At 62.6% G+C, this 27,713-nt stretch overlaps 5 protein-coding genes across 8 annotated transcripts; 1 reads left to right on the top strand and 4 right to left on the bottom strand.

Moving 5' to 3' along the window:
* Positions 1-272: 272 nt before the first annotated feature.
* Positions 273-2,023, bottom strand: TOR4A (torsin family 4 member A). Its single transcript, XM_053908609.1, is given in 5 exon segments — positions 273-855; positions 858-996; positions 998-1,497; positions 1,500-1,560; positions 1,562-2,023. Coding segments are annotated over 5 exon segments (1,458 nt in total). The 5' UTR covers positions 1,874-2,023; the 3' UTR covers positions 273-409.
* A 2,165-nt stretch (positions 2,024-4,188) lies between these two features.
* NELFB (negative elongation factor complex member B) lies at positions 4,189-14,548 on the bottom strand. The gene is made up of 13 exons (XM_019438404.2): positions 14,218-14,548; positions 13,711-13,874; positions 13,391-13,490; positions 12,730-12,960; positions 10,448-10,633; positions 9,704-9,816; positions 9,049-9,151; positions 8,734-8,829; positions 8,365-8,507; positions 8,146-8,252; positions 5,501-5,642; positions 5,264-5,372; positions 4,189-5,152 (listed from the first exon to the last, which is right to left on the bottom strand). The coding sequence occupies exons 1-13, from the start codon at positions 14,317-14,319 to the stop codon at positions 5,006-5,008; spliced, it is 1,743 nt and encodes a 580-aa protein (XP_019293949.1). The 5' UTR covers positions 14,320-14,548; the 3' UTR covers positions 4,189-5,005.
* Positions 14,549-16,656: 2,108 nt separating this feature from the next.
* STPG3 (sperm-tail PG-rich repeat containing 3) lies at positions 16,657-20,495 on the bottom strand. 4 transcript variants are annotated; one of them, XM_019438378.2, is made up of 6 exons: positions 20,397-20,495; positions 19,491-19,623; positions 18,570-18,727; positions 18,318-18,452; positions 18,124-18,212; positions 16,657-17,523 (listed from the first exon to the last, which is right to left on the bottom strand). In XM_019438378.2, exons 3-6 carry the CDS (start codon positions 18,670-18,672, stop codon positions 16,972-16,974), a joined length of 879 nt encoding a protein of 292 aa, XP_019293923.2. In that variant the 5' UTR covers positions 18,673-18,727; positions 19,491-19,623; positions 20,397-20,495; the 3' UTR covers positions 16,657-16,971. The 4 variants fall into 4 exon arrangements, with proteins under 4 accessions (XP_019293923.2, XP_019293922.2, XP_019293921.2 ...); XM_019438377.2 differs by lacking the exon at positions 20,397-20,495 and adding an exon at positions 19,841-20,210; XM_019438376.2 differs by lacking the exons at positions 19,491-19,623; positions 20,397-20,495 and adding an exon at positions 18,839-18,997 and having other exon boundaries at positions 16,657-17,105; positions 17,223-17,523.
* Positions 20,496-20,953: 458 nt separating this feature from the next.
* On the top strand, positions 20,954-25,374 carry FAM166A (family with sequence similarity 166 member A). The gene is made up of 7 exons (XM_019438379.2): positions 20,954-21,115; positions 23,133-23,347; positions 23,429-23,694; positions 23,782-23,908; positions 24,246-24,340; positions 24,702-24,819; positions 25,164-25,374. Exons 1-7 carry the CDS (start codon positions 21,060-21,062, stop codon positions 25,250-25,252), a joined length of 966 nt encoding a protein of 321 aa, XP_019293924.1. The 5' UTR covers positions 20,954-21,059; the 3' UTR covers positions 25,253-25,374.
* TUBB4B (tubulin beta 4B class IVb) lies at positions 25,245-27,713 on the bottom strand. Its single transcript, XM_053908601.1, has 4 exons — positions 27,578-27,713; positions 27,191-27,299; positions 26,969-27,079; positions 25,245-26,459 (listed from the first exon to the last, which is right to left on the bottom strand). The coding sequence occupies exons 1-4, from the start codon at positions 27,632-27,634 to the stop codon at positions 25,399-25,401; spliced, it is 1,338 nt and encodes a 445-aa protein (XP_053764576.1). The 5' UTR covers positions 27,635-27,713; the 3' UTR covers positions 25,245-25,398.

Below are 27,713 nucleotides of genomic sequence, written 5' to 3'. Positions count from 1 at the left end.
GAGAGTGTGTGTCTGATGGCTGCTGCAACCATATCCAGCAGCAGGGGACCAACTAGGTGACCCTGGGAGCTACTTTCTCTGAGGCCATGCAGCCTCTGTACCGCTGCCTGCGATGAGGGGCACACAGCAGGTCCTTAGGAATGTGGGCTAGGGCCGGGAGGTGGCAGACTGGGGGCACCGATGGAGGAACTGTGACTGGAAGTGGGGGCTCGGAGCTGAGCCCCCCCCCCCCCCAGCCTCCCAGCGTGAGCCACGGGTTAGGGAGGGCGGTGGGGGCTGTAAACAGATTTATTAGGGGCCTCAGGCAAATCCACAGGGTCCCCTCCCTCCTACTGCCCCCAGTGACCGAGATGTCCCCAAGACGTCCCCTCGTGCCCACAAGCGTCCGCCGTGTCCAGCCGGGCCCCTGCTACAAGAGGTTCACCGTGGCCACCACCTGCTTGCAGCCAGTGACGGCGAACTCGCGGCCAGCCACGCGGTAGTACTTGAGCTGCGCGGCCAGGAGCTCGGCCCGGGCCTGCTCCGGGAAGAAGCCCTCCCCGGCCATCTCGTCCCGGAAGCAGCTGACCACGGCCCTCTTGTCCAGCAGCAGCAAGGGCACGATGGCCGCGGCCTGCCACAGCGGGTGCTCGCGGACCAGGAGCGCCCGCAGGCCGGCGCGCAGCTCCTCCTCGGCCCGCACGGCGGCCACCGCATCCCAGTCGCCGTGAGCACCGCGGGCGCCGTCGGGGCGCGGGGACAGCGCGCGGGACGCGTTCTGCAGCACGAAGCGCGTGATTTCCGCGCCGCCCGCGCTGCTGAGGAGCACGTAGATGGCGTTGTGGAAGTGGTGGGCGCGCTGCGGCTGCAGGAAGCGTGCAGCTCGTCCAGCAGCGCCAGGGGCAGGAGCTCCGCCTCATCCAGCACCACGAGCGGGGTCTTCTCCTCCGCTTCGGCCCGCTCCGCCACGCCGGCCACCAGCCGGGCCAGCTCCTCACGGCAGTCCTGCGCAGCGCGCCGCCTTGGGGCAGTGGTGCCGCGCGTGGTACTGCAGCACGAGCGCGCCGTCCTCAAGCACCGCGCGGAAGTGGCGTGCCAGCAGGCGACCCACGTGGCTCTTGCCCACGCCGCTGGGCCCGTGCAGCGCCAGAAGCAGCGGGCGGCTGTGCACGTGCGTGGCCAGGTAGTCCCGCAGCAGCGCCACGATGCGCCCCACGGCGGCCGGCTGCCCGAACACGGCGCGCTGCAGCGCCTTCTCCAGCCCGTCGAGGTCGTAGCGCTGCGCGTTATCGTCCAGGTTCTCGATGGCGTTGAGCACCTGGAAGCCCACGATGGCCACGAGCAGCAGGAGGCAGCGCTGCGCGCGGCTGCGGCGCTCCGCGTGAGGCCGGTACTTGCGGGAGGTCTCCGGGTAGAGCACCACACGGCTGCGTCGGCGCCTCTTGCGCGGCGTCCTGGACGGCGGCTCCGGGCCGTCGAAGGTGAAGAACCGGGGCTGGTCCGGGTCAGCGTGCGGCGCCCCGGGCGCGGAGCCGACCCCGAGCCGGGCGGCTGGGGGCGCCGCTTGCGCAGGAGGCACACAGCGGCGGCGCAGACGGACCACTGCGCGCAGCGGCGCGATCACGCTCGGGCGGGGGACGCCGGGGCCCGCGGCCTCCAGACTGGGCTGGCCGCTGTCCATGGCGCAGGGGCGGCGCTCCGCATGCAGGTCGCCCTCCTGCAACAGGAAGATGGGGAGGGTCTCCAGACTTCGGCATGGCCGACTGGGACCCTTCCCTGGAGCGACGTCCCTCCTCTGGGAGGTCCCCAGGGAGTGCGGAGCGCGGGGGGAAGGGTGACTCCTGGTGCCGGCCTCTCCCCACTGACCAGGAAGCGGCTCCCCGCAGGGCCCCATGCAAATCTCTCGGGTACTCCCAGGAACAGCCGCGAGCCTTGAGGAAGTGGCGGCGCGGGGAGGGCGCAGCTTATCGGGCAACCACCCCGGCTTCCTGGAGAAGTCGGTGCTAGCTGGCGCCAATTAGGGGTAAAGAAGGGTCAAGGCCCGGCCCCGCTGCCCATCCCTCCCTCCCTCCCTCCCGCCCCGCCCGCAGCTCGGCCTGCCAGGCGCCAGGGGCTCTCTGAATCCCAAGTGGGAACCAAGGGGAGCAAGGGACCCTGGCAACCGCCAGAATCCAGACATCCCCCGCGCACTTAAGAACACTTGGGGGGGGGGGGGGGGTCGATCAGGAACTTCTGCTTTTGAGAATGGGCCCAGGCCCTCCCACCCCCCACACCCCCAAAACAGGGATCCTCCCTGCACCCCAGTGAACACACATGGAGTGGCAGCAGAGAGCCCCCAGACACTAGTAGGGTGGGGTGCAAAGACAAGAGCCAGAGGAGGAAAAGGGCCATTGAGGAGACAGAGCTGAAGAAAGGACTGATGCCCTGGTCTCCAACCCACCCCATACCTGCAGCTGAGTCAAGTTCCTGCTGGCCCCCAGCCCACCAAGGGCAGCCCCCCTGCAGAGGCCAGATGCTGAGGCCGCAACTCAGGACACAGAAAATACCAGCTTCCTGTCGAGGGTCCCGATGGGGTCAGGGGCCTGGCTGGCAAGCTCAGGCCTGGAGGGGTAGCAGCACCTGCAGGTCCCCGGAGCCTTAGGTCGGGAGGAAACTCTGGGGAGGTTTCCGCTTCTGTGCAAAGGAAGTGAGTCAGGGGTGTGGCAAGTGGGCGGGACTTAGGCTGGATGGAGGCGCGGACGGAGAGCCTGGCTGGCTGGCCCAGGTCCCCTGGCTGGCCATCAGGTCACCTACCCTCCTCAGCCCTGCAGCCCTCCTGGCTGTCCAGGCCCAGGTCACCTGGCAAGGCTTGGGGCATCCCCTCCCCAGAGGTCCCACAGACTCCTGCATCTCAGTCTAGCTTCCAAGGAACCCCTGCCTCCCCAGGGCACTGGCACCTGATCCCCCACATGGAGCGGAGTAGGGCAAGAGCAGAGAGGGGGGGGCCGGGCCCCTCTGCCCAGCTGGGTGCCCCCCAGTCCCTTCCTATTCCCCTCTCCCCCACCTCCCTCCCCTCCCCTCCTGACCCCAACCTGGGGTCATTTCGTTTTCCCCTCCTCCCCTCTCAGGGACTGGGGCTCCATCCCATCTCCCTCTCCTCTTCCCCTGCAACGCCCCCCCCCCCCCCCCAAGCCTAGAGCCCTCCCATCCCAAGGATAACACACTGGAACAGAAATTCTAGCCCTGGGGTTAGACCCCGTGTGTAGCTCAGGGTCCTGGTCAGGGAGCAAATTTACCAAGAACAACTTACCAAGAACAAAGGACTTAGGCAAAGAAGTGGCAGGTGGAGGCTTGTGTGGCCCTGCCCCCCGCCCTAGTCCCATCTCTGCACAGTCGGCCTTCCTGAATGACCTTCTGCTCTTCTCATTCTGACTGACGGAGCTGGGCCCTTCTAGGCCCAGAAGCACCTCTCCTGGGCCCAGACCCGTCTGCAGCCCTCCCTAAGACTGGGCCCATCAAGCAGTCCGGCTAGTCTGGTGCTGCCTCCCTCAGTTCCCGAGCCCTTCGGCCGTTCCTGCCTGTGGTCCCTCGACCTCACCCCCTTAGCCTCCCTTTGCCCACACACTGCCTCTGTCCCCTCTCCTAACTCTTCTTCGCCTCACAGTGGCACCAGGCACGTCGTGCATCAGGAAGTGTTGGTCACGGGCTGGAGAGTTCCACTGTCTCCAGAATATGGGATTCCCAGGCCTCTGGTGATGCATGTTCCCGCCGGCCCTTCAGTCTGGTGCCCTCGGGCAGGGTCACTGCTTCTCTACATCCTCCCATCCAGCCCTGGGGCCTGGCTCCCAGGACCGGCTGCCCTCCTCTGTGCAGGGGCAGGTGCGTGCGGCCTTGGGCCCCCTACCCACCACATGGCCTGGCAGTACTCTCGGCCTTCCTGGGGCCAGTGGGGGGGAGGGGGAGGACACTGTCCAGGCCCTCCCCACACCCCACGATCCCAGCATAGGGGGGTGGGGTTGGGGTCCTGCCTGAATCTCTGCTTCCTAAGGAAAAAATGGAAAGGGACTACCCCTCAGCACGTGCACCCACAGACGTCTCCCCCCTGCTCCCAGGGGCAGGGCCAAGCATCCAGACCGTGGCCCCCAAAGCAGAAACGTCCTTAAGAAGATACCTGCCTACTTATACTACGTCCACCCCTCAGGCGTGCCCATAAACAGCGCACCCACTGGATTTACCCAAACACCTTTTATTTACATAAGTCAAAGTCTCACTGTGCAACAGTCCCTCACTTGGCCAAGTGCGGGTGCGACTAAGAGGGAGCACACCCCTCCAAGGGTAAACTGGGGCAGCCAGTCGGTGGCCTGGGCTTTCCTCAGCCACACCTGCTACATGGGCGCTGCTGGCCAGTGGGGGAGCAACTTCCTGCCTGTGGGGCTCTCGGTCAGCCAGCCGGTCCCGGGTGAAACACTCAGACGCTCCTCGGAAGCCAGGTTCGTTCTGCAGATGACCGGACTCCGCACAGTGCATGATTCTGCCCGTCTGTGCCAACAAGGCTGGGCCCGCCCCTTCCCCTTGGCTCCGCATCTGTCCCCCTCCCACCCTCGCCCCACGGAAAACAGGTGGCTTTTTCCTAATTCCAACTACTGCCAATCTGCCTCCCCTCCCACAACACGAGGCGGCAACCAGCCAGAAGCTTCCACGGCCTGGAATGAGTTCAAGCGGCCAGGAGGGGCAGAGCAGACCCAGAGCCGTGCTCCACAGAACCAGACGGGGACCCACGAGGAGCGAAAACACGATCCCGTTCCCGTGGACAACACACACCTCCCAGGACCCAGTTCGTGGGGAGGCGGAGGCGCAGAAGGGGGCCCCACGCGCAGGAGGTCCCAGGGTGGGGGGTGCTCCGCTCGGCCAGCCCCAGCCCCCCTAGCGGCCTGCCCGCCCCCAGGAGAGACGGGGTCCCGTGCTTGCAATGGCAGGGGAGCTCCTCCTGGCCGGCCACGGCCCCACCGGGGGCCCTGCCCAGTCCCAAGCAGCCCCAGGTGAAGGCTCAGAGCCCAGCCGGAGTGGACACGGCGGGGAGGGGCAACTCCAGGGCCGGAGTCTCCGCGGCCTGGGCCGGGCTGGGCTTCCGATGCTCCAGCTGCTCTAGCCGCTCACCGAGCTGAGAGTAAAGTTCCTTCACGGCCTCTCCGCTCTGCAGGGGGGAAAGTGCGTGGTTCGGGGCAGCCCCTCCCCCCCCCCCCCCCCCCCCCCGGGGCCGCCTGGGGGCGGGGCGGGCGGCATAGGCCGCGGGCAGGGCACCCACCTGGCCCGTGGGCTCCAGCGCCTTCCGCAGGGCGTCCAGCCTGGACGGGGCCACCCGGTGGTGCAGGTGGATGAGGAGCCGCAGCACGTGGCGCTGCACGTTCTCCTTCCTGGAAGAGGCCACAGCAGCGCGGCGGGTGGGCGGAGCCCAGAACCGACCCCTCCCCGCTGACCCCCCGCCCCGGAGGTGCCACAAGCGCGCCCCGAGCCCCGCAGGGTGCAGGCGGGGGGTGGGCACCTGGGCGAGGCCGTGAGGAGGAAGCCATCGAAGAGGCTCCTGCAGAAGTCCTCCAGGGCAAACTCGTCGGCCAGCAGCGCCAAGTTCCCCATGAGCAGGTGCAGGAAGATGTCCCCAAACGCCAGGTCGCCAAAGGTCTCCACTGCAAACACAGGCGTCAGCCCCGCTCAGCCCGCAGCCCCCGCCCCTGGATGGGCGAACGGGGAGGCCGCGGAGCAGCAGCGCCCCCTGAGGACGGGGTGCCCGGTTTTCCTGCAGCCGGAACCGGGGCCTGCACGACGAGGAGGCAGAGAAGCAGGGCTGTGGGGGTGAGGGTCGGGGTGGGGAGGGCACGGGAGCCTGCTGCCCGTGGTTCTGCCCCATGGCCAAGGGACTTTGGACTAAGTGGACTCGAGAAGAGGGAGAAACTGAACAGACTGGAACTAGAAAAGAAACAGGAAAGAGCCACGGCACCGGCCCCCGAGTTCTACCAGACTGCGACCTACGTGGTTCAAGAAAGACAACAGAAGGAAAGATTTTCATTTTTTGAAGCCACAGACTCCAAAAACTAAAATAATAAAAAAAACAAAACCAAAACAACCTAAAATAATCAGCAAAGGTTAACTACCAACATATCTCACCGATGACCAGAGACAGAGTGCACAGCAAACAAGGCCGACGACCCAGCTGGAGGGCAGCAGGTCACGGGGCGGGGGGGGGGGGGGGGGGGGGGGGGGGGGGACGGACACATGGGGACACAAGTGCCACAGCAGCCACTAGAGAAGTGCTGACAGGGAGCTGTGACCATGGCACTATCTGAGCCCCAGGCGCCACTGAATGCCACGGGGAGGCCCGGGCACCATCAGATGCAGCCGGGCTGTGCTCCCACCACATGTGACCAGAGCCCCCGCTGACCTCACAGCCGGGGGCACTTTACAGGACACTCAGGCAAGGGCACGGTCGCCACCCCAGGGAACACCGCCAGCAAAGTCCCTAATGGGAAACAAATGCCCTGGTTCCAACCCTTCCCACAGAACCCTCCAGACAAGGAGAAACACGAAAGGCAGCAAGGGGACACGAGGGTGGAGGGGAGACGCTAGTTGGAGCCCTGACTTGAACTAACCACCCACATCAAATGTCACGTGACAACGAGAGATCCGTGCCCACCGTCGGGCCCTGGACCCAGATGCGACCACAGCACCATTCTTTTGTAGAGACACCCGTCAAGTCCTCCGTGGGTTTACGTCCAGACCATCATCCGGGGGACGAGCGGCGCACACGGACCCCCATGCAGCAGGTGAGAGGCACTGGGCTTCACCACGCTGCGCTCTTTGCTTGTAACGTCATCAAAAACCCCCACGATAAAAAGCTAAAAAATAAACAGAAAGGAATTTTTAAAACTGACATCTGATCTTACTGGCACCCGGCAATGACAGAAGAGGACAGCGTACCCATCCTGAGCCCAAGGAAAGATCTGAGGCCCAGCGCCCCGGGCAGCAGCGCGTGTCTGGGAGACACCGGCACAGTGTGGGAGGCAGGGAGGGAGGCGCGCTCCCTCACCGGATGCTCCCGACGCAGGCAGGACACCCCGCTTCTGGCTGACACCGTTAGACACGAGAAGGAAACAAAGGCACTGAAATGAACTGGAACGATGAGACAAACCCGAACGGCACCCTTGGAAGTCTCCAGGCTCCAGCCCCTGTGGCCCTGTGACACGTCTACATGTGGACATGCTACCTCACGTGGAAAGAAGCCCTACGACAGGAGACGACACCGCGTGACCCAGGTGGGCCCGACAGCATCACAGGGAGGCGGGAGGCAGGGGGCCAGACTCAGAGGGATATGCGGGCGGGAGGAGCTGGAAGGGTCAACCGCGAGACAAAGTCAGGAGCCGGGATGCAGGCGGCTCCTAGAAGCTGGAGGAGACCAGGAGGCAGATTCTCCCCAGAGCCTCCGGAAGGAGCCAGCCTCGCCCACACCTTGTCTGTAGCCCCGGGACACTCGCTTCACCCTTCCGGCCTCCAGAGCGAGAAGAAAATAAGTTCGTGCCGTTCACGTACATGGAAACTAGATACGAAGTGAGATGCACAAATAGCTTCCTTCCTAAAGAAAACACGGGAAATGTAACACGGGCACCACCCTCAGACGTGTCAGTGACCCAGAAATGCACTTGGCCGGGAACGTGCAGGATCCTTATGAAGCAGCCTCAACACCCCAGACGTGAGCCGAGCCAGCAGAGGCCCCTGGGTCTGGGCAAGCGTGGGAAGGCCAGGTGCTCCCCAACACCCTTCTCCTTGCCTCCACCTGCAGCTTACTATTGAAGGGGTCCACTCAGGCCCCACCATGAAGCAACCGGCCCCCTGGCCCCACATAGCCAGAGAACGTCGGGGGTGAGCTCTCTCAATCGTCTGAGGCCTTGAGGGGCTCCACCTCCCTCGCCAGTTAGGAGCAAATCACGGTAGCTTCTCCACCACAGCCAAAAAGATGCTTTCACAAACGGTGACAATGGCGAAGGCTGTCCGTGAAACTCCCAAGCTGAGCTGCCCCCACCCCTGCACCAGAACCACCTGCAGAAGACAAAGACGGAGAAGCGCGCCGAGCCAGCCCCTCAGTGCTGGGACAGGGCAGGAGCCCGGGGCCCGGCACGGCCGCCTGCCCACACTCACCCAGCCCCGGCAGCAGGCGCAGGAGCGCGTTCTTGTTCCTCTGCTTGGTGATGTGCAGCACGTAGTACAGCCCCACCTCGCAGGCCATGCGGTGCTCCTGCAGGAACCTGCGCGCCCGGCGAGGACAGGTCACCCCTGGGCGACGCCCTCCGCACAGCCTCCGTGGGGAGCTGGGGGGCGGGGGCGCGGCACGCCCACCCGTGCCCACGGGGCCCGTACTTGGTGAAACTCTCCGGGAGCGTGTTCGGGTACATAACCGGGGCTTTCTCCTCAGCCGGCAGCTTCTGGTCCACGTTGAAGGTGTGGTCGTCGACCACGAAGGACATGAGCATGGGCAGGAACCTGGTGATGAGCTCCACCTCCTAGGCCAGAGAAGACCCAGGAGCGGTCGGGCACAGCCCCACCTTTGTCCTGCAGGGACCCCGCCCCTCGCCCGCCTACCCTCGCATCCACCTTTTTCTGACATCAGCCAGCCTGAGGGCCTGTCCCTCCTTCCCACCTCCCGAGACCCCGCCCTGCTGATCTCCCGAGGCCCCACAGACCCTTCTCAAGGAAGCGGTGGAAACCATCCCACCCGAATCCCGTTACCATCTTGGGCTCCTTGAAGACCTGGCTGTCAATCATGTCCCATGCCCCCTGGCCCAGCGCCAGCAGCCTGAGCAGCAGCAGAAGATCAGGACTGTCCTGTGGGAAAACGAAGGCCTCAGCACGTGCTCACCCAAGGCTCCCCTCCACTGAAATCACTCGTTGCCTGGCAGGGTCCTTGTGCCACGGCCAAACCCTTCGGCTTCCCCCGTAGCCCCCACGGCACCCACCGCCCATCGGGAGTGCTGTCATTCGGCCGGCACGGGCCTGGCCACACACCCACCCAGAAGGCAGCGTGCAGCCAGCCGCCGCGCTCACCCTAGGCAGGGTCTCCTGGCCGACCAGCTCCTGCAGGTGCCTGACGGTGCTCAGCGACAGGGTGTTGATGGCAAAGGGGTCACACAGGATCATGGACAGGTCCCTGTGAGGATGAGCACACTGCGTCGACACGGCGCGGCCACGGGCGGGCTGCCCTGGCCGCTGTCCTGGGGGGAAGGGCCCTCCACACAGAGCAAGCCCACCCACCCGACTGCCCTGTGCTTCTTCGGCCCAAAAACTTGATGTTTGCAACTTATCCTTAACTTGCTCAAAATACTGAAGGGCTTTAAAAGTTTTTTAAAAAATTAAGCCCCCGTTTTGGTTCTGAGGACCTGCCCCCGATGCCGTGAGCTCACGAGGGCCCCACAGAGATGGTCGCAGAGAGAAAGAGCTGCAAAAGAGAGCTCGACAGAGCCGGTCCCCGCCAGCGCAGCGGCCCTGGGACGGCGCTGACCACCCACCCCGGACGCAGTCAGGCCCCGGCTCACCGAAACTCTGATAGCCTCGGCCCCAGCAGCAAGGTCTCAGCCGTGTGCACGAGCGCCAAGGCAGCTCTAAACCACACTGGAAGCAACTGCAGACACAGCCTGCTCATCCGGACACCTGTGGACAGGACCCTGGGGGCTGGGGGCACCGGCACAAGGCTGACCCTTACCCTAGGACTTGCTCCTGCCCCTTCTTCACGCCGTCAAGAAACCCCTGCAGCTCTCGGGCTCTCTTGCTGTCCACAAACCGCTCACGAATGCAGGCATCCAGGCACCAAGTAAACTGTGGGGAGGAAGCACAGCCGGGACACGGTCAGAGACCGCGGCCTCCAGACGGCTCCCGTGGTCACCGCTCAGCTGCAGCCACCACCCCGAGCCTCACGTCGGCAACAGGACCCGCAGCCTCACGTGGTCCGGGCCCGGTACGGCGCAAAGGCACACGGGCCTGAGGTCCCACATCCCCAGCAGGCCAGGTGGTGCTCGGAGCAGGCGGTATTTGTGCTCTGTTCTCAAGGGGGTCTCCCTGGCAGCCCCCACTGCGGGACCCTGATGCCGCGCAGCCCCCCGGACCTAACGCTGTCTGGGGCTGCACAGCATCCGTGCGGGAGACAACAGCGGCACAGAAATCTCCATCCCTGGAGCACACAAGTGGCCCCTGAGGGCTCTGGAGCAGGGGAGGGACAGCGGCCCAGGAAAGACCAGAAAAGGCTACAGCAGGGGAATAAACAGCAGGCGAATACGGCAGACGCGGGGCCAGTGGCTCTGACTCAGGTGCCCCTAAGCCTGGGCAGCAGAGGGGGTGTGGGGGCTGGCACACGGCTCGTGGCCGGGTGGGCGGCCAGAGCCCTGAAGGGGAGGAGCCGGAGGGAAGGGGAGGAGCCGGAGGGAAGGGGGCGGGGCGGGCGGGACGCCACCTTATGGCAGGGGTCCACGGAGCAGATGTCCCCGACGTCCAGCTCGTGCAGGGACATGAGCAGCTCGGCCCGCAGCGTGCAGTAGTGCACGTTCCGGGTCCGCAGGAAGAGGGTCCGCAGGAACTGCAGCACCATGTCGTACAGCTTCACGTTCTTCCCCACCATCTGCGTCAGCTTCTGCACCACCTGGGGGAGGAGACCCGGCCTCGGGGTCACGACAGCCACGGGGGCAGGACCGCCCCAGCCCGACCCTACTCCTTCCTGTGCGGGCCGTACCCAGAGTCTCCTCTGTCACGAGACGCCAGCTCTGTGTCAGATGGTGGCAACCCTGGATCCCACAGACCCCGGGAGGCCATCGGCCTAGGACCCCAGCCTCCAGGGCTGCCCATCAGCTGGCACAGGAGACTGGGGCACCGGTGAGAGACGCTGGCCACTGTAGCCCCGCCAGGGCTGCCTTGCTCCCTGCGTCCTCCCATGTCGAGCACCTGTACCCCTTCCTCGGCAGGGACCACCCGTCTCTGCAGCCCACACCCCGCGCGGAAGTCTCCGGCAGCCTCCACCAGCGGGAGGGAGCACGGCTCACCGCGCGACCGTGAGCAGGAGCCAGGCCTCTTGCTCTGATGGTGGGAAGCAGACAGGACGAGCTGGGGTAAGAGACGCCACAGCGCCCCAAAAGCCACCAGGCTGTACACAGTGCGTGCAGGGGGGGAGCAGGGACAGAAGCAGTGAGCGCCCGCCGGGCAACCTCGAGGGCCCCCAGCAAGGCCTCTTCAGCAGGCCTCAGGGACCCTGACGCACAGAGCGGACCCGGAGCACAACCCACATCTCAGCACGCGGGCAGCTCCGGTGTGGACGAGAGCGGACACGTGCCTGCCCTAACCACAGCCCAGGCCCACCCCGCCGCGAACGGGAGGCAAGGCGCAGGCCGCTGGGCACGGAGCTGTGGCCCTAGTGGCCGACCCACACCCTGAGGACCGTGGGCGCCACACACACCTGCTACAACCCCCGCCCCCGCAGTGGTGAAGGACGCACAGGTGGGAAGGACCCAGGCCGACAAGAGCAGCAAGAGACCACAGGCGGGAAGTATCGCCGCAACCACCGGCCAGGTTTGGGGAGAAAGCATTAGGTCAGATCCCACTTCAACCAAACACACAACCCCAGGCGAGAAAGCTGAGCAAGGAACCAGCAAGACGGCCCCGCACCACTCGACCTGGACCTGGCGGCCTCCACCGTTAGGCCGTCGTGCCGGAGCACGTCAGGCAACTGCAGTGGCCCCCCAACGCACTGCGAAAAGCCAAAGTGTCCACGGTGGCCTCCGGCCCTCCCGAGCTCACCGCCCCCCGCCGCACACACACTCACCTGCTGGCTCTTGGTTCCAGCCACATCAGCCTTGTCTTCCCACACGGCCAGCCTGCTCCCCTTCAGAGCCTGTGCCCACACCCCAGCCTGGCTCCTCTCCCTCACCCCCAGAACCCAAGCTGCCCGGCTCTGCCTTGCCTTGCTCTGTGACCTCATGCCTCGACCCTCCACTGCTCTGGGTGCCCAGCATGTGACATGTACTGCGGAGCATCTGCTCCCTTACAAACTGCAAGTGCCCCCAGCAAACAGCCTGACCCCCAGAGTCACCGAAGGGTGCAGGCACTTATGGCGGGAAATCAGAACTCAAGAAGCATTCGCTCGTCGGAGTGAGGAACGGATCCGACGTAGAAAGAAAAGACGGGCGCCTGGCTGGCTCAGGTGGAAGAGCACGGGACTCTTGATCTTAGAGTTGTGTGTTCGAGCCCCACGTTAGGTGCAGGGATAACTGAAAAATAAAATCCTTAGGGGTGCCTGGGTGGCTCAGTTGCTTAAGCGTCCAACTTTGACTCAGGTCATTATCACACGGTTTGTGGGTTCGAGTGCCGTATCGGGCTCTATGCTGACAGCTCAGAGCCTGGAACCTGCTTCGGCTTCACATTCTGTGTCTCCCTCTCTCTCCACCCCTCCCCCACTCGTGCTCTCTCTCCCTCTCAAAAAAAAAAACAAACAAACAAATAAAAAGTATTAAAAATAAAATCTTTAAAAAAAAAATTTCCCAGAGCCAAAGGACGACACAATGAACTTAACCAGAAAGGCCTGCCGACTCACAGAGCACCAAGGACATAAAACCAGAGAGGCCCACGTTAGGCACCACATCACAAAGACCCCCAACCACACGTACAAGCCCACCCCTCCCAGGGGCACAACGACTGAAATGTGCACGGGGGTGGGAAAGAGGGTGGTCAGGGGGCCCCGTGCCCCACCTCGCCCTGGCGCCTCGTCTTTGGGGAAGGGCTGAAGAAGTTGTGCAGGACGGAGAGCTCGGTGCTGAAAAGCGCACTCTCCTTCTCTAGGATGTACTGCTTCAGGAGCGGAGAAACTTCGTCGCCAAACAGTGCCTGGTTGTCCTGCCAGATCTGCCGCTTCACCTCCACGGCACAGGCCCGGTACAGCTCCTTGTCGGCCATCACCAGCTTCAGCTTCTTCTCCGGAACCTACAGGACCGTATCGGCCACCTGTGAGCCGCACCTGTGCCCCAGGGATCTCCCTCAAGACGGGTCAGGAGGCCTCAGCTCCCCCAGCAGAAACCACCTCAACCCAGACCCACCAACAGGGATGCCTGTGACTGGACCCCAGGCCCCAGCAGATGTAAGCAGCCAAGCTGAACACAGACAGTTCTTGCCGAGCCGCCATGGGTCCCACAACCCTATTCACACACCAGGCATCAGTCTCCGTGTGGCTTGTCAGGGAAAAGCCAGCACAGAGAACATGCCCCAGGGCTGCTCGGGGTTTGGGCAGGCAGCTCAGGAGACCCCCCCCCCCCCCCCAGAGCTAAGGTGCCAGCTTGACGAAGCACATGCGCGATGTCCCCAAGTAAGGGCTCGTGCAGAGAGCGCCCTGAGCATGTGGGCCCACGGTTTTTACCTTGGGCAAATGTTTCATGACACACATCACCACTGGCTGCAGGGACGGCATCTTCACCAGAGAAAAGCTCTTTTCTAGAAGATCTTCCAGTTTCTTATACCTGGAAAGGCTCGTGTGACTAAAGGAGCAGCACAGGACCCAGTCTGAAGCAGCTGTCTGTCCCCAGACAGATGACAGATGAGGGTATAGGTTTCCACGGGCGGGGCACTCGAGTAAAGGCCCCCTTTTCGAGCGGGGGTGTGTAGCCAAGGGGACGCTAAGTGCTGCTGAGTCCGTTCCAAGGCTGGGAAGGGGCCTGCACGTGTCACCTGCCCACCTACCTTTCCTCAGCCTTCCCCTCTGAGGCAATGGCGGACACCCGCTCCAGCAGCTTGTCCCGAAGCTCGTCAAACACCGACTGGTGGAACTCCAGCCGAGGTGTCCCATGCAGGTCCAAGAAAGGCAAGGCCGACTGCAGGGAGGGCAGCAGCACGCCATTCTCTGTCTGAGGAAACAGAGGCCGGGGGGTGGGGGGGGGGGTCGATTTTACTTATTGGGCTGGGCTCATGGGGAGGCGACAACAGAAACTTCGGTCGCTGCTACACCTGGCCAGCACCCCGGATGCCTTGAGTACCTAAGAAGGCAAGGATGCCTCCCAGCAGCCCTGGTTGCAAACCAGGGTATATATATACATAACGGCAAACCCCGGTACCCAACCAGATGTCCATCAGCGGGGAACCAGCTCAGGGCACCCGCTTCCTCCATCCGCGGAACGGACATCTGCCCACTTCCCCCGCGCCTCCGGCAGGACTCACGCCCAGATCGCCGGCCTCCCCACCGGGGCCCACCTGGAACTGCTCGATGGCCTTGAGCGGCTCCGTGCAGTTGGTCAGCGTCTCCTTCAGGTCTTCGCCGTTGGCCACGCCCAGGTCCTGCAGCCCCGCGAACATGGCCGAGGCCCCGGCGCCCGCCCGGCTCGGCGCCCCATCCCCGCCGCGCTCCCCTGGCGCCGGCGCGGTCGCCGCAGGTCCCCCCGAAGTCCGCTCGCTCGGGCCTCGGGGACCGCCCGAGCTCCGCTCCCCGGCGCCCTCCAGCTCGGCCAGGTCCCGCCCGCAGCGCGGCTCCGCGGGCACCGCAGCCGCCCACTTCCGCCCTGCGAGGCCGGGTCCGCCGACCGACCGGTCCCCGGGAAACACTGCGACCGCCACGCAGAGGTTCCTGGGAGCGGCGTCGCGCCCGGCTCCAAGCTCAGAGGACGTGAGCGGAAGCTGTGCTCGGGCGCGGCGCGGGCTGTCGACGGGAATCCCGCCCACCTGAGCCCCACCCCAACCCCGAGGCACCAGCCCGCCGCTCTTTTGCGGCCGGACCTCGAGGCGTGTGCTGCGTCTGACCTCATCCTCCTCTGGGGGCACAGCGGGGTGCTGCGGGGCACTTGAGGGTGGGGGAACCGGGGAAGGGGGCTGGACACCGGAGAAGGGGTGCTGCCGGCGGGGTTGGCCTGCTTTATGAATTTGAGCACTGACATTTTAACCAAGTATATTTTATGTTTATAACCATGAACAATCCTGCTGTTGACCTCACAGCAGCCTTTTGACTGTGAAAATAGTTTTGCTTCAAGGAAAGGAGCATTCGGCCCTGGAAGCTCCCTGCCCCTGGGCCTCACCAGGTGCTCGACCCTCTCTCTCCCTGGAACTTGACTCCCTCCTTGTCAAACCCGGACAGGGATGAAGTTCACAGCACAGGGTTGTTGCAAATGCGACTCAAATCTAAGTGTGCCTCCAGAGGTGCCTAACAGAGACCTAGGAAGAGACCTGGGGGCAAAGTGGTATCATGACCAAGGATGGCTATACTCATCACCATGAGCATCTAACCCCAAGTTCACCCAAGGTGGTGGGCCCTCAGGCTGAGGTGTCCATCCTGACTGCGAATTCAAGTTTCAGCTGTCATGGTGTCCCTTGTCCCTTGCAGCGCAAGAAGCTCACACGAAGTCAGTGGCCACTGCCTGGTCTGCACCCTCCCTCGGCTCCTCCTTGCTAAGTATGCAAGCCCCTGGACCCAGCAGTCAGCCCTCTGCAGGCTCTCACCTCACCAGTTCACCTCCGTTCATCCGAACAGCCCTGTATCCTCCCAAGCTTGGCCACGCCAAACATCACACCCTCTCCCTTTTTGTGTGCGTTGGCTTCTGAGGTTTATCCTGCTAGAAATTCCCTCACATTGCCCAGCAAACTCTTGATTTTTCTTTTTAATGTTTATTTTTGAGACAGAGCGTGAGCCGGGTAGGGGCAGAGAGAGGGAGACACAGAATCCGAAACAGGCTCCAGGCTCTGAGTTGTCAGCACAGAGCCCGATGTGGGGCTCGAACCCATGAACCCGCAGGATCATGACCTGAGATGAAGTCGAACGCCCAACCGACTGAGCCACCCAGGCGCCCCTTGATCATCTTTGAAAGTTAATTCCTCTACTGCTTCCTCCAGGAAGCCCTCCCTCCTCAGCCCAGCTACAGGGGATTGCTCCATCCTTCCTGCTAGTCCCACTTCTGACTTTGAGCACTAGGGGTTGCCAGTGGCGCAGCAGCAAGCAGAGCCCCCTGAGCCAAGTTCCCAAGACCAGGACTCTCACAGCTCTGTCTCTGTTGCCTGCTGCCTGAGCTGGTCAGCCCGGGGCCCTGGGACGGCCATCTGCAGTCCCACTGCTCCGATTCCCAGGGGTGCTGGCACTCAAGCCCTAGAAGAGGTCACAGGTGGGCTGCATTCAGACCCCCTGGGCCTTGGCCCCCCTGCAGAATGGGGCGATGTCCACACCACAGGAGCAGCTGTTGCAGTGCCTTTTTGAAGGGGTCAAGCTCTGGCCCAGGACTTGGGTGGCATAGGGGGGAATCCCTGGAGGAAATGGTGCAGTCACCACCGGCTGCAGTGAGGCCCTTGGAGGGAGGCACTCTTGGCGACAACCCCTGGGTAGAAGGGCAGGTTGCTGCCGTGGGCAAGCGCAGGGCCCTAACAAGTGAAGGCCCAGGAAGTCTGTTGGCTGTGGCGTGGCCCGCACAGCCCCAGGCGAGTTCATAGGGTCTTTGGTCAGGAGCTGAAGGATGTAGAGCCAGGCCCTGGCAAGCTGGTCCCCTGGGTCCTCCCTGGTGGCTGGGCAGGCTTTGGGTGGGCTGGCAGCTGCACCAGTCTGCCAGGTAGCACAGCTAGATGAGGGTGTCCTGTACTGCCCACAGGTCTCCCTCCCATCCCGTCCCCCACCAGGAAGTCCCAGGCTGCACCCCACCCACCCTAGAGAAGAGAGCACTGAAGGGGAAGCAAAGGGAGACCCCTGGCTGAGGAAAGCCAAACGTGGCAGGTCAGCAGCAGGCCACATCCGTGGGACAGCTCACGAAAGACACAACAGAGCTGGAAAGAACCAACAGCATCTCTGTGTGGCAAGGGGGTGGGCAGGTGAGGGCTTCCAGCTGGGCCCTCCTTGCTGTCCGCAGCTCACAGAGGGATTGGCCGGCCAGGAGGGGGCATCAGAGGTGCCCAGAGAGTCAGAAGGCCAAGCTGGGGCCCCCCCGGGGAGACCAGGGTTCCGCGGATAACCGGCCGGCCGGCTGAGCCCAGCAGGGGCTACAGCGTGCAGAAGGGTCCTGTGTCATGGCGCTTGGGTCTTCGCACGCCCTGGATGACCACCCCAGGTGCTGAGGGGAAGCGCGAGTTATAGCAATCCTCCACATGGTAGGCAGCTGGGCCGGGAGTGTGGGCTGCGGAGAGAAGGCGGGAGCCCCACCCAAGCTGCGGCGCCAGCTCCCAGCTCCCCACAGGCTGAGTCCCCCGTCCTGCTCCCAGGGCCTGGCCTCTGTCATCAGAAGCCTCCTTACAGGAGCTGATCCAGGAGGCGAACGCAGGTGAACGGCTCATGGAGAAGGCGGGCGGGCGGTGGCTCTGCAGCCGGCACCCAGGAGAGATGTCGTAGGTGTCGGGGCCTGGGCGCTTCTCGCCCCCCGGGGCCGGAGGAGGGGCCTGGAGCCGGGGCTGGGCACGGTAACCCGCACCCCCGGCCCGCAGCAGCCCCGGCCGGGAGCGGGCCTCAACTGTCTTGGAGGCGGGGCGGCGGCCCCCAAAGCTGAAGGCCGGGCAGGCAGGCCGGTTGAGTGGTTGATAGTCCGCGGGCGATGGCCACTGAGGGGAAAGAGGCTGCTGCAGGCCCCTCCCGCCCTCCCACAGGTCCCCTATCCACGCCCCCTCAGGCTTCTCCTCCAACCCTCCCCCACAGGCCTCGCCCCCTCGGGCCCCCTTCCCGCTCGCCCCACAAGCCCCGCCCCCAAAGGCCCCTCCTCCAGCCCGCCCTCCACAGGCCTCGCCCCCACCAGCCCATTCCCGCCCCGCAGGCCCCTCCTCTAACCCGCCCCCATAGGCCCCGCCCCTCCCAGACCCCTTCCGCGCACCCCCACGGGCCCCGCCCCCGCAGGCCTCTCCTCCAACCCGCCCCCACAGGCCTCGCCCCCTCGGGCTCCCTTCCCGCCCGCCCTACAAGCCCCGCCCCCAAAGGCCCCTCCTCCAGCCCGCTCTCCACAGGCCTCGCCCCCACCAGCCAATCCCGCCCCACAGACCCCTCCTCCGGCCCGCGCCCACAGCCCCCGCCCCAGAAGCCCCGCCCCCCGCAGACCCCCCCCTTCCGCGCCCCCACAGGCTCCTCCTCCGACACGCCCCCAGGCCCCGCCCCTCTCAGGCCCCCATCTTCCAGCCCGCCCCACAGGACCTGTCCTGCCGGCCCGCCACCTTTTGCTCTTGGTTAAAGTCGACTTTCTGTGTGAAGGGGCTTTCGCTCTGGAACCACGCTGTCTGCCACGCCCTGCGGCCACCGCCCTCTGCAGTAGCGGCAGCGTGGTTGGGAAGGGAAGGCTAGTAGCCGGAGCCCCACTCCCAGGGTAGGGGGCGAGCGGTGTGGAGGGGCGCAGGGAGGGGCCACGCACCGCGGGTGGAGTGCTTGCGGCCGATGCTGAAGTGGGGATGTGGGGAGCACTCGCGTATTGAAGCATCGGGCACCTGGTACTTGGTGGGGCCGGGGATCTGCAGGTCGGTCACGATGGGTGGGCGCCGCTCCAGTACTGGCAGGAAGCAAGCTCTGGGCCTAGAGTCTCCACAGGCGCCTCCCCCCCACCCCCACCCCCCGCCCGCCTCCCCAGACCAGACGGAGGTAGGGGGTAGCCAGGACCCTTACTCACACAGCTCCTTCAGGTTCTGGGTGCAGATAGGGGGACGCTCCTGGGGGGGACTCATTTGCATCCCGAGGCCAGGTGGGAACTCCTGCCCTCCAGGGGTCCACATCTCCTCCCAGGCGGCCCCTGGTGGGGGGCCCAGCAACAAGACACAGGCCTTGGGCCTATAAGGGAGACAGACAAGCACCATCCAACCAGTCCAACAGCCACTGCATTTGGGCTGCTCCCCCCACACACACACACCCGAGCCCACCCACGGCTCCCTGGGAAGTTACTGGTATGGCACAAGTGTCTTCTGCCTCAGGGGGCCATGGGTCCAGTGTTTGCCTCCATTGATGTAAAAATTTGCCAGGAATTTCACAGCCTTCTGGTCAAAATTCATCCTCAAAGTGTCTTGCTCCCTTCCCCAGGGACACCTCAGAGCTCTGTGACCTCACTGGCCAGTCAATGGGCACCCCCGGCCTCCATTGCCAGGGACTCCCTGGAGAAGGAACACTGCCCAGCCCTGGAGGGACTGCCCCAGGGGGCCCCTCTGAGGGGCCCCTCCCCTGGCCTGCCAGGTGGGTCACCCTGGTGTCAGCCTTGGCCAGGAGGACCCCTAGTCGGCCCCAGTGACTCCTGGCTTGGCCTCATTTCCTCTCTTCTCCCTTCTTATCCCAACCCTCTCCTCTCATAGAATGGGGGGTCCCCTGGAGAGCCGGGGTCCACTTTAGCAGGGCTTCTGGGAGGACCGAGGCCTCCGCACAGGGATGAGGAGAGGTGGGTGCTATGGGATGCCCAGCTGTGCAGTGCCATCCAGAATGAGGCAGTAGGGGGGTAGGGTGGAGGGATCCAGGGAAACTCCCTGGAGGAGGAGGGGCTCCTACTGGAAACCCAGCCTCAAAAAAGAAAAGTAATGGCAGGTGGGCCTGGGTGAACCATGCTGACCGTAGAGGCTGTCTTGGGACTGGAGCTGCCTGGTGGCTACGCGGGTGCCAGGCAGTACGGAGATGTGGGGGCCCGTCTTCCGCTTAGGAGCACAGAGGCTGTCAGGTGTCACAGATGAATGGGGCTGCTCAGGCTGAAATGCAAAGGAACAATAAGCCCAAATGAGTGCGAGCCTGCTTGGGCACCATGGCCCTTGCTGTGCCCTCTGCAACTGACCAGCCTGTCAGCCCCAGCCCTGTTCTTGACCTAATCGGTGCAGACAGGGCCCAGTCAGGAACATCTTATCCTCCAGGCCCACCCTACCTAGACCCAGTCTCTTTCTCTCCTGATCCCTTCCATCCAGCACTGACCCTGCCTGGCCTCCAGAGGTGCTCCGGATGGAGGGACACACGGACAAATGGAGACTTGCTTGAGGAAACATGTGTTTCCTTAGGGTGAGGGGCTCACAACCCGTGCTCAGGGCCCTTCCCTTGTACAGTGTTCTCTGAGAGCATAATTGACAGTGGCTGTAGGTGGAGCTTTATTAACAAAGCACTGAACATTTGGGTTAGTTCTGACTGCTCCCTGTAACACCTGTTACTGTGATGGGTGACACAGCACAGATGTCTTCAGCTCAGTCAGTCATTCCTTGGAGTAGATAGATTCCTACGAGTGGAAGCGCCCCGTCAAGGATCGTAGTGTCTTGTATGGATGTGATATGTATTCCAGGTGCTGTCTGGACAGTGCCTGGGACCTTGCTGGCAATGAGCATCAAAGACCTCCAACATCAGACCTCAGCAGTGTTTATTTCAGGTTCAGTCTTCTGTGTATAGACTCTGGGGTCTTAACATGTTCATTACATGGGCATTTTTCTATCATTGCACTAATTTTTCTTGTCTTTGTTTTATAAAGTTTCTATACTCGTACATGTCTGTCCACAACACTCGTTGCAATCTTTGTTCCCAATTCGTAGTCTGCCTTTGAGTATTTTTTCTTCAACAGGTACTAGAATCTGCTGATTTCTTCTTTGGTTGGTACCTTCCTTTGTTTTTATAGTTGGAAAGTCATTCCTATACAACAAAATAAAATCACATCAGGAATTGTTTAAAATGGAAGACAGTGCCCAGTTCCAGGGGAAAGGCTCTCCAGGACAGAGTCGCAACAGCTCTGAAGCTCAGAAACCCCCGGACGAGGCTTCCCACGATGCCCGTGAAGCTTCCAGAGCCTCTGGTCTCAGGAGTGGGCTTGGGTGGGGAAGCTACTTTTCAGCTGGTTGCTGGCCTCCTGGGGGCAGCAAGAGTCCAGGCCTCGTTCTGCCCCACACTTCCTGACAGGCCCAAGACAGCTGTCCCAATTCTGTGAGCCCAGGGAACCTCAGTGTGACACCTCCTTAGCCTGTTGCTTGTCTGGGCCTAGGCGTCCCGCCTGTAAGATGGGAGCACTCACAGGGTTAAGGAAGGGCCCGGCCCAGGTAGGGCCCAACAGTGGCAGGCCTCTTCACAATGGTTTCCGGGCAACAGGGACTCCTCTCAGGGAAGGGAGTCAGACACTGAAAGGGGCTGGAGCCATCAAAGGCGCTATTGAGGCAAGATGACAGCTACTCAGAAACACAACCTCTTCACGCCAGAACCTCACTATATCCCTGGGTAAGTGCTGGAGCCCCGGGGGAGTCTGGGGTCTGCAGAGGATGGGGGAGGGCAGCAGGGGAAGGGCTCAAGGCCACCTGTGAAGACGGCACAGAAGCTGGTCTCCAGGGAGTGGGGACGAAGCCCGAGGGCCCCGGAGAGGCCTGGGGCAGGAGTGGTAGGGCGGGGCTGCCAGGGGCGCAGGCCTCCCCTCCCCTCTAGCACTGTGCTGAGAGCCCTAGCAGATGGCCAACAGGTCTGTTAAGAGCAGAAAACTGGGCACGGCCCAGCAGCTGGCAGAGGCTGGCCGAACAAACTCCGGACCCTCACTCCATAGAATGCTGCATGTTAGAAAGACATAAGCATCCGGAGTAAACTGACCAGCCAGGCTGTCAGGCTGCCTTACTCGGTACCCCCAAGGTAAAAACTAAAGTAAAAGTAAGCCCTCTCTGGAATATATGTGCACACCTACACACACGCGCACACACACACACACACGCACACACACGCACACACACGCACACACACACATCCACGGGAAAGAAAAAAGTCTGGGACACCTGGGTGGCTCAATCAGTTGAGTGAGTTCAAGCCCCACACTGGGCTCTCTGCTGTCAGCAAAGAGCCCACTTCGGATCCTCTGTCCCCCTCTCTCTGCCCCTCCCCTGCTTGTGCTGTCTCAAAAATAAACAAACATTAAAAAGAAGAAGAGAAAGAAAAGAAAAGGAAAGAAGAGAAGAGAAGAGAAGAGAAGAGAAGAGAAGAGAAGAGAAAAGAAAAGAAAAAAGAAAAGAAAAGAAAAGAAAAGAAAAAAGAAAAGAATCCAGAAAGGAGTCAGACCCGACTTTCCACAATGGTTCTGGGCAAACATCAGGCCAGGTGATACAGAAGAGGGCTCTTACCCTTCTTGCCTCAGTCCTGCTTATCTCTCAAACTAGCAATTCTGCATTCACTTTGACAGTTTTTAAAAACACTTTTGAAACATTTATTTATTTTTGAGAGACAAAGCATGAGCAGGGGAGGGGTAGAGAGTGAGGGAGATACAAAATTGGAAGCAGGCTCCAGGCGCCGAGCTGTCAGCACAGAGACCGGTGTGGGGCTCGAACCCACAAACCGTGAGATCATGACCCGAGCCGAAGTCGGGCGCTCAACCGACTGAGCCACCCAGGCGCCCCCACACCTTTGACAATTTTTTGAAAGAAAACAATTTGCCTTCCTTGGGTGATCATACAGGCCCCACCGCTACCCCATTCGGGGCCTGCACTGCAATGCCTGCACTACTCCTATCTCTCAAGGACACTCAGCCCAGCCGTTACCTCCTACCAGCAGCCCTCCCACCTGCTTTTCAAATCCTGGCTCCATACAGTTGGCTACTGGCCTCCCGGGGGGCCAAAGTCAGTGATGCCTTCCGGGGATACCACACTGTGTAGACTGGGCTGTGCCTCAGTCTGGTTCTGGGACCTGTCACCATCCCTGTAAATGCTTCAAAGGGGCAGAATCCCCCGTTCCTTCATCTTTTTTTTTTTAATGTTTATTTATTTTTGAGAGAGAGAGAGAGAGAGAGAGAGAGTGAGTGTGTGAGTGTGGGAAGGGCAGAGATAGAGGGAGACACAGAATCCGAAGCAGGCTCCAGACTCCGAGCTGTCAGCACAGAGCCCGATGCGAAACTCGAACTCACAAACCGTGAGATCATGACCCGAACCGAAGTCAGACGCTTAACCGACTGAGCCACCCAGGCGCCCCCCCCCCCACCCCTTCCCGTTCCCTCATCTTTAAGCTCCTTGTTCGTGGGTGGCTGGGTAGAGAGTGGACGGCAGTCTGGTGGTGATAGGACTGCGTCTCACCGGTGGGGCAGACCTATTGTCAGTGCTTGGCCTGTGCCGCCCATCCAAGCCTCAAGAGCCCCTGAAAGCAGCTGCTACTGAGATTCCCATTCTGTGAGGTCAGGTACCTTTGCCTGTGGCCGGCAGGCTGGATCCACACCCTGTCACAAGGGCCCTGCCCTTGCCCACTGGCCCTCCTCCTCCTCCCTCCGCAGCTATGCCGGCTTCTATCCGCAGCTGCGCTACCAGGTGGGGAACACCTACGGGCGCACCACAGCGCAGCTGCTCACAGACCCCAGCGTGAGGAAGAGCCCCTGTTCGGTGTTGTCCCCCATATCCAAGCCCAAGTTCATCGAGGACTTCAGCAAGTCCAAGCCACCTTTGATCCCCTGCCGCGACCTGACTGAGCCCTACATCCCCCACTACACCGGTGAGCCCTCCGCCACCAGTCTTGCCTGTCCCAGGCCCACCCTCCTGGGTGCCATCACTCACACTCACCCTATCCATATAGGTCTGAAGCCCTACAAGAACTTTGAGATCCTGGGCCGGTTCCCACCCCAGGAGGTGAATGCCCAGGAGGGGCCGTCGGGGGCAGAGAATGTATCCAGGCAGGTCCTGCGGCCTGCGGGCTTCATGCCCTACCCCCCTTACCCTCCGTGCCCACCAGGCAGGAAGGGGGACTCCAGAGACTTTGGACACCCAGGCCTGCGGCTGGCATACGGTGAGGAAGGCTGGAAGAGCGCCTCCCCTGTCCACGAGGCCCCCGAGCGGGCCCAGGTAACTGGGAGATGTGCTGGGATCAAGCCTCACCCCTGCCAGACGCAGGTGGGGCTGAGGCAGTGACTTGCCCCACTCCCATCCCAGCTATACCACTGCAGGAGGGATGAACACCCACCCCCAGCCCACCAGCAGGAGACATTGGATGTGGGCAGGTTTCACAGGCTGCCCCAGCTGGACCACCCCAACCTGATCCAACGCAAAGCCATCTCAGGTGGGTGCCCAGGGCCTGGGTGCGAGCACACTCCCGCCCCGCCCCACCCCCCAACGAGGCTCTAAGGAGCCCAGGCAGGATGAGGGGGAGCAAGTGAGGAGGGCTGCCGGTGGGTCTGCCCCCACCCATGCTCCTGCCCTGACAGCGGTTTCCTAGAGCCCAGCCTCTCCCAAGGTGGGATGCTCCAGCCCACCCACTGCCGCCCGGCCCCAACGGGAAACTGACGTTTAGGGAAGGAGCCCCAACAGACTTCCCTGACATACCTGGGGACAGGTGGGTACGCCCAGAGAAAGGTGGAGGGGACCTGGGGCAGGACCCTGATGACTCCATCCCCTAGGCTATGCTGGCTTTGTCCCTCGCTTTGCCTGGGTGATGGGGGTGAATTACTGCGATGGTGTCACACAGGCTATGGACGAGTTTGACAAGAATCAGGTACGAGGACGTCATCTCTGGGCCTGCTCCCAAATGCCCATCATGGCCCGCAAGGTGGTGTCCGCACCTCCCGGGAGGCAGGAGCATGGCCAAGGCTCAGCCGGCTTCCCCAGAGGGGACTGTGGAGGGCAGGCTTCCTCAGAGGCCTGGGGAGGGGGGACTGCCTGGCCCAAAGAGGCTGCTCCCCCTCATGCTTCTGACCAAACCTAGGCTCACTACTCCCCAGCATTGTGGGGAGAAGGCAGGGCAGAAGAGACCTTGGGAGCATTAGCCACTTCTCAGATCACCAGCCCAGCCTCCATTACCCGTCGCACTTACTGGTTGGTGAAGGCAGCACGTCAGCACCTGCCTGTTTCCACAGTTCCTGATCAAAAATCCCATCTGTGCCCTGGGTGAAAGGCTGCCCAGAACACACTGGCCCAGCAACACCATCTATAACAGCAAGGGCCTGATACCTTTCTACATGGGGTTTATACCATGTGAGTACACAACAGACACCCCCCACCCCCACCTGCTCAACAAGGGCAGAGTGACCAGGCTGCTCCAGGAAGGAGTTGGGTGACTGGGGTCCCCTACCCACGCTGTACCACTGGCACAGAGCCAGCGGTACGATCCCAGGGTTCATATCCCCCCTGGCGTGGAAAGGGCTCAGCCCCTTACTCAAAGCCAGAGGCTGGCTGCTTCCAGACCACGCTGGTCCTCCAGAGGTTCAGTGTGGACAGGCCAAGCCCATCTTCAGGAGGCAGGTGCCCAGGGTAGCCCTCTGAATGCCCTACCTGGGTGTGGGCAAGGCTGGGGCTCAGCTGCGGTGTTCCCCTTGCAGCCATGCAAGACAACTACGCAATGACGTTTGGCAACAGCACCCGCAAAGCCTATCAGAAGGAACTGGAGAGGCGAGACCAGACACTATGAAAATGCTTTAATGGTGGCGTCTGTACAGCATGTGACGTCAAGACAAGGAAAAGAGCAAGTGCACACAGAGACATGGCTATCAGAGAACAGACCGTGAGCGAATAAAGAGTTCACACAGCTTCCGCGTGCTTTACCGGGTGTCAGCTCTAGGCCACCTCTTCCTCTGCCTCCTCCTCAAACTCGCCCTCCTCCTCGGCCGTGGCGTCCTGGTACTGCTGGTACTCGGACACCAGGTCGTTCATGTTGCTCTCGGCCTCGGTGAACTCCATCTCGTCCATGCCCTCGCCCGTGTACCAGTGCAGGAAGGCCTTGCGCCGGAACATGGCCGTGAACTGCTCCGAGATGCGCTTGAACAGCTCCTGGATGGCCGTGCTGTTGCCGATGAAGGTGGCGGACATTTTCAGCCCCCGGGGCGGGATGTCACAGACGGCGGTCTTCACGTTGTTGGGGATCCACTCGACGAAGTAGCTGCTGTTCTTGTTTTGGACGTTCAGCATCTGCTCGTCCACCTCCTTCATGGACATGCGACCCCTAAACACTGCGGCCACGGTCAGGTAGCGGCCGTGGCGGGGGTCACAGGCAGCCATCATGTTCTTCGCATCGAACATCTGCTGGGTGAGCTCGGGCACCGTCAGGGCCCGGTACTGTTGGCTGCCTCGGCTGGTCAGTGGGGCGAAGCCGGGCATGAAGAAATGCAGGCGGGGGAAGGGGACCATGTTGACAGCCAGCTTGCGCAGGTCAGCATTGAGCTGGCCGGGAAAGCGCAGGCAGGTGGTGACCCCGCTCATGGTGGCTGACACCAGGTGGTTGAGGTCCCCATAGGTAGGAGTGGTCAGTTTTAGGGTTCTGAAGCAGATGTCATAGAGGGCCTCGTTATCAATGCAATAGGTTTCGTCTGTGTTCTCTACGAGCTGATGGACCGAGAGGGTGGCGTTATAAGGCTCCACCACCGTGTCCGACACCTTGGGCGAGGGCACCACACTGAACGTGTTCATGATCCTGTCGGGGTACTCCTCCCGGATCTTGCTGATGAGGAGGGTACCCATCCCAGACCCGGTGCCCCCGCCCAGGGAGTGGGTCAGCTGGAAGCCCTGCAGGCAGTCACAGCTCTCGGCCTCCTTCCTCACGACATCCAAGACCGAGTCGACCAGCTCTGCACCTTCCGTGTAGTGCCCCTTGGCCCAGTTATTCCCGGCACCACTCTGACCTGTAAGAAGGCAGCCAGTCACTCTTTGCCGGGCATGTGGTCCCCACTGGCCACCCGTGCCAAAAAAACCCCAAATAACATGGTGTGAACTCAACCTGCAGGTAGAGGAAATGGACCCCCAAGCCAGAAGGTTAAGAGCCTGCCCGATTAAAAATTAAGTTAGGAATCAAGCCAAGATGGCTTAACAATAAGCCATCCCCTCCCACAGGCGGCCCCTGCCAATTCTCAAGGACAGATGAGCTGCAAACACAGCTTCCACTGCCTGCAATTCAACGTTTGTAGCAGAAAGATTACATCTGCTGACTCCTTCCCTGCGGGTGGACAGCTGGGCCTCCCTCCCAAAGCCGCTTTACGAGGAGATTGACTCCAGGGAGAGGAGGAAGGTGTCCACGGACGCTAGCGTCTGCTCAGGGGGCAGAGTGGATCAGGATCTCAGCTCTGCGGTACCGACGGCGGTGACCTTGGGCACCCCTTGACCTTTGAGCCGCCCAGCCCCTACCGCGGCTCACCGAAAACGAAGTTGTCTGGCCTGAAGATTTGACCGAAGGGTCCCGAGCGCACGGAATCCATGGTGCCCGGTTCCAGGTCCACGAGCACAGCTCGGGGCACATACTTGCCACCTGGGACGGGGGGGGGGGGGGGGGGGGGGGGGGGAAGGGTAAGAGAACGTCAGCGAGAGAAGGGCCGCGGGGGAGGCAGGAAGGAGTTAGGAAAGGGGCGTGGTGTCTCACCGGTGGCCTCGTTGTAGTACACGTTGATCCGCTCCAACTGCAGGTCGCTATCGCCGTGGTAAGTGCCGGTAGGATCGATGCCATGCTCGTCACTGATCACCTCCCAGAACTGCGAGAGACGCCGGCGGGCCGGGCCGAGGCTGAGTCACGCCGGCGGGGCCCGGAGTCGGCCCCGCCCCGGATGGGCGCGGCCCTCCCCTCCCCCGCCACCCCGCGGCCGCCTCCAGATCCGTCCCCGGGGGCCAGCGCCGCCGCCCCGGCCCCGACCCTGTGCCGGGCCGCAATGCGGGTCGCCGTCCGCCCACCGGCCCGCTGCCGCCATCTTTTCCGCCGCCCGCCCACCCGCCCGGGAGACCCGCGCCGGGGCCCGTGCGCCCCACTACCCACCTTAGCGCCGATCTGGTTGCCGCACTGGCCGGCCTGCAGGTGCACGATCTCCCTCATGGCGGCGGCGGCGGCGGCGGCGCGGGCGGAAGGACGGACGCAAGAGCCGAAGAACGGGCGCGCAGAGTGCTACAACCGA

This window comes from Panthera pardus, unplaced genomic scaffold (genome assembly GCF_024362965.1).
Source record: "Panthera pardus isolate Hobbes unplaced genomic scaffold, ASM2436296v1 HiC_scaffold_20, whole genome shotgun sequence".
In the NCBI taxonomy this organism is placed as follows: Eukaryota; Metazoa; Chordata; class Mammalia; order Carnivora; family Felidae; genus Panthera; species Panthera pardus.
This window is presented reverse-complemented; position numbering and strand designations above follow the sequence as displayed.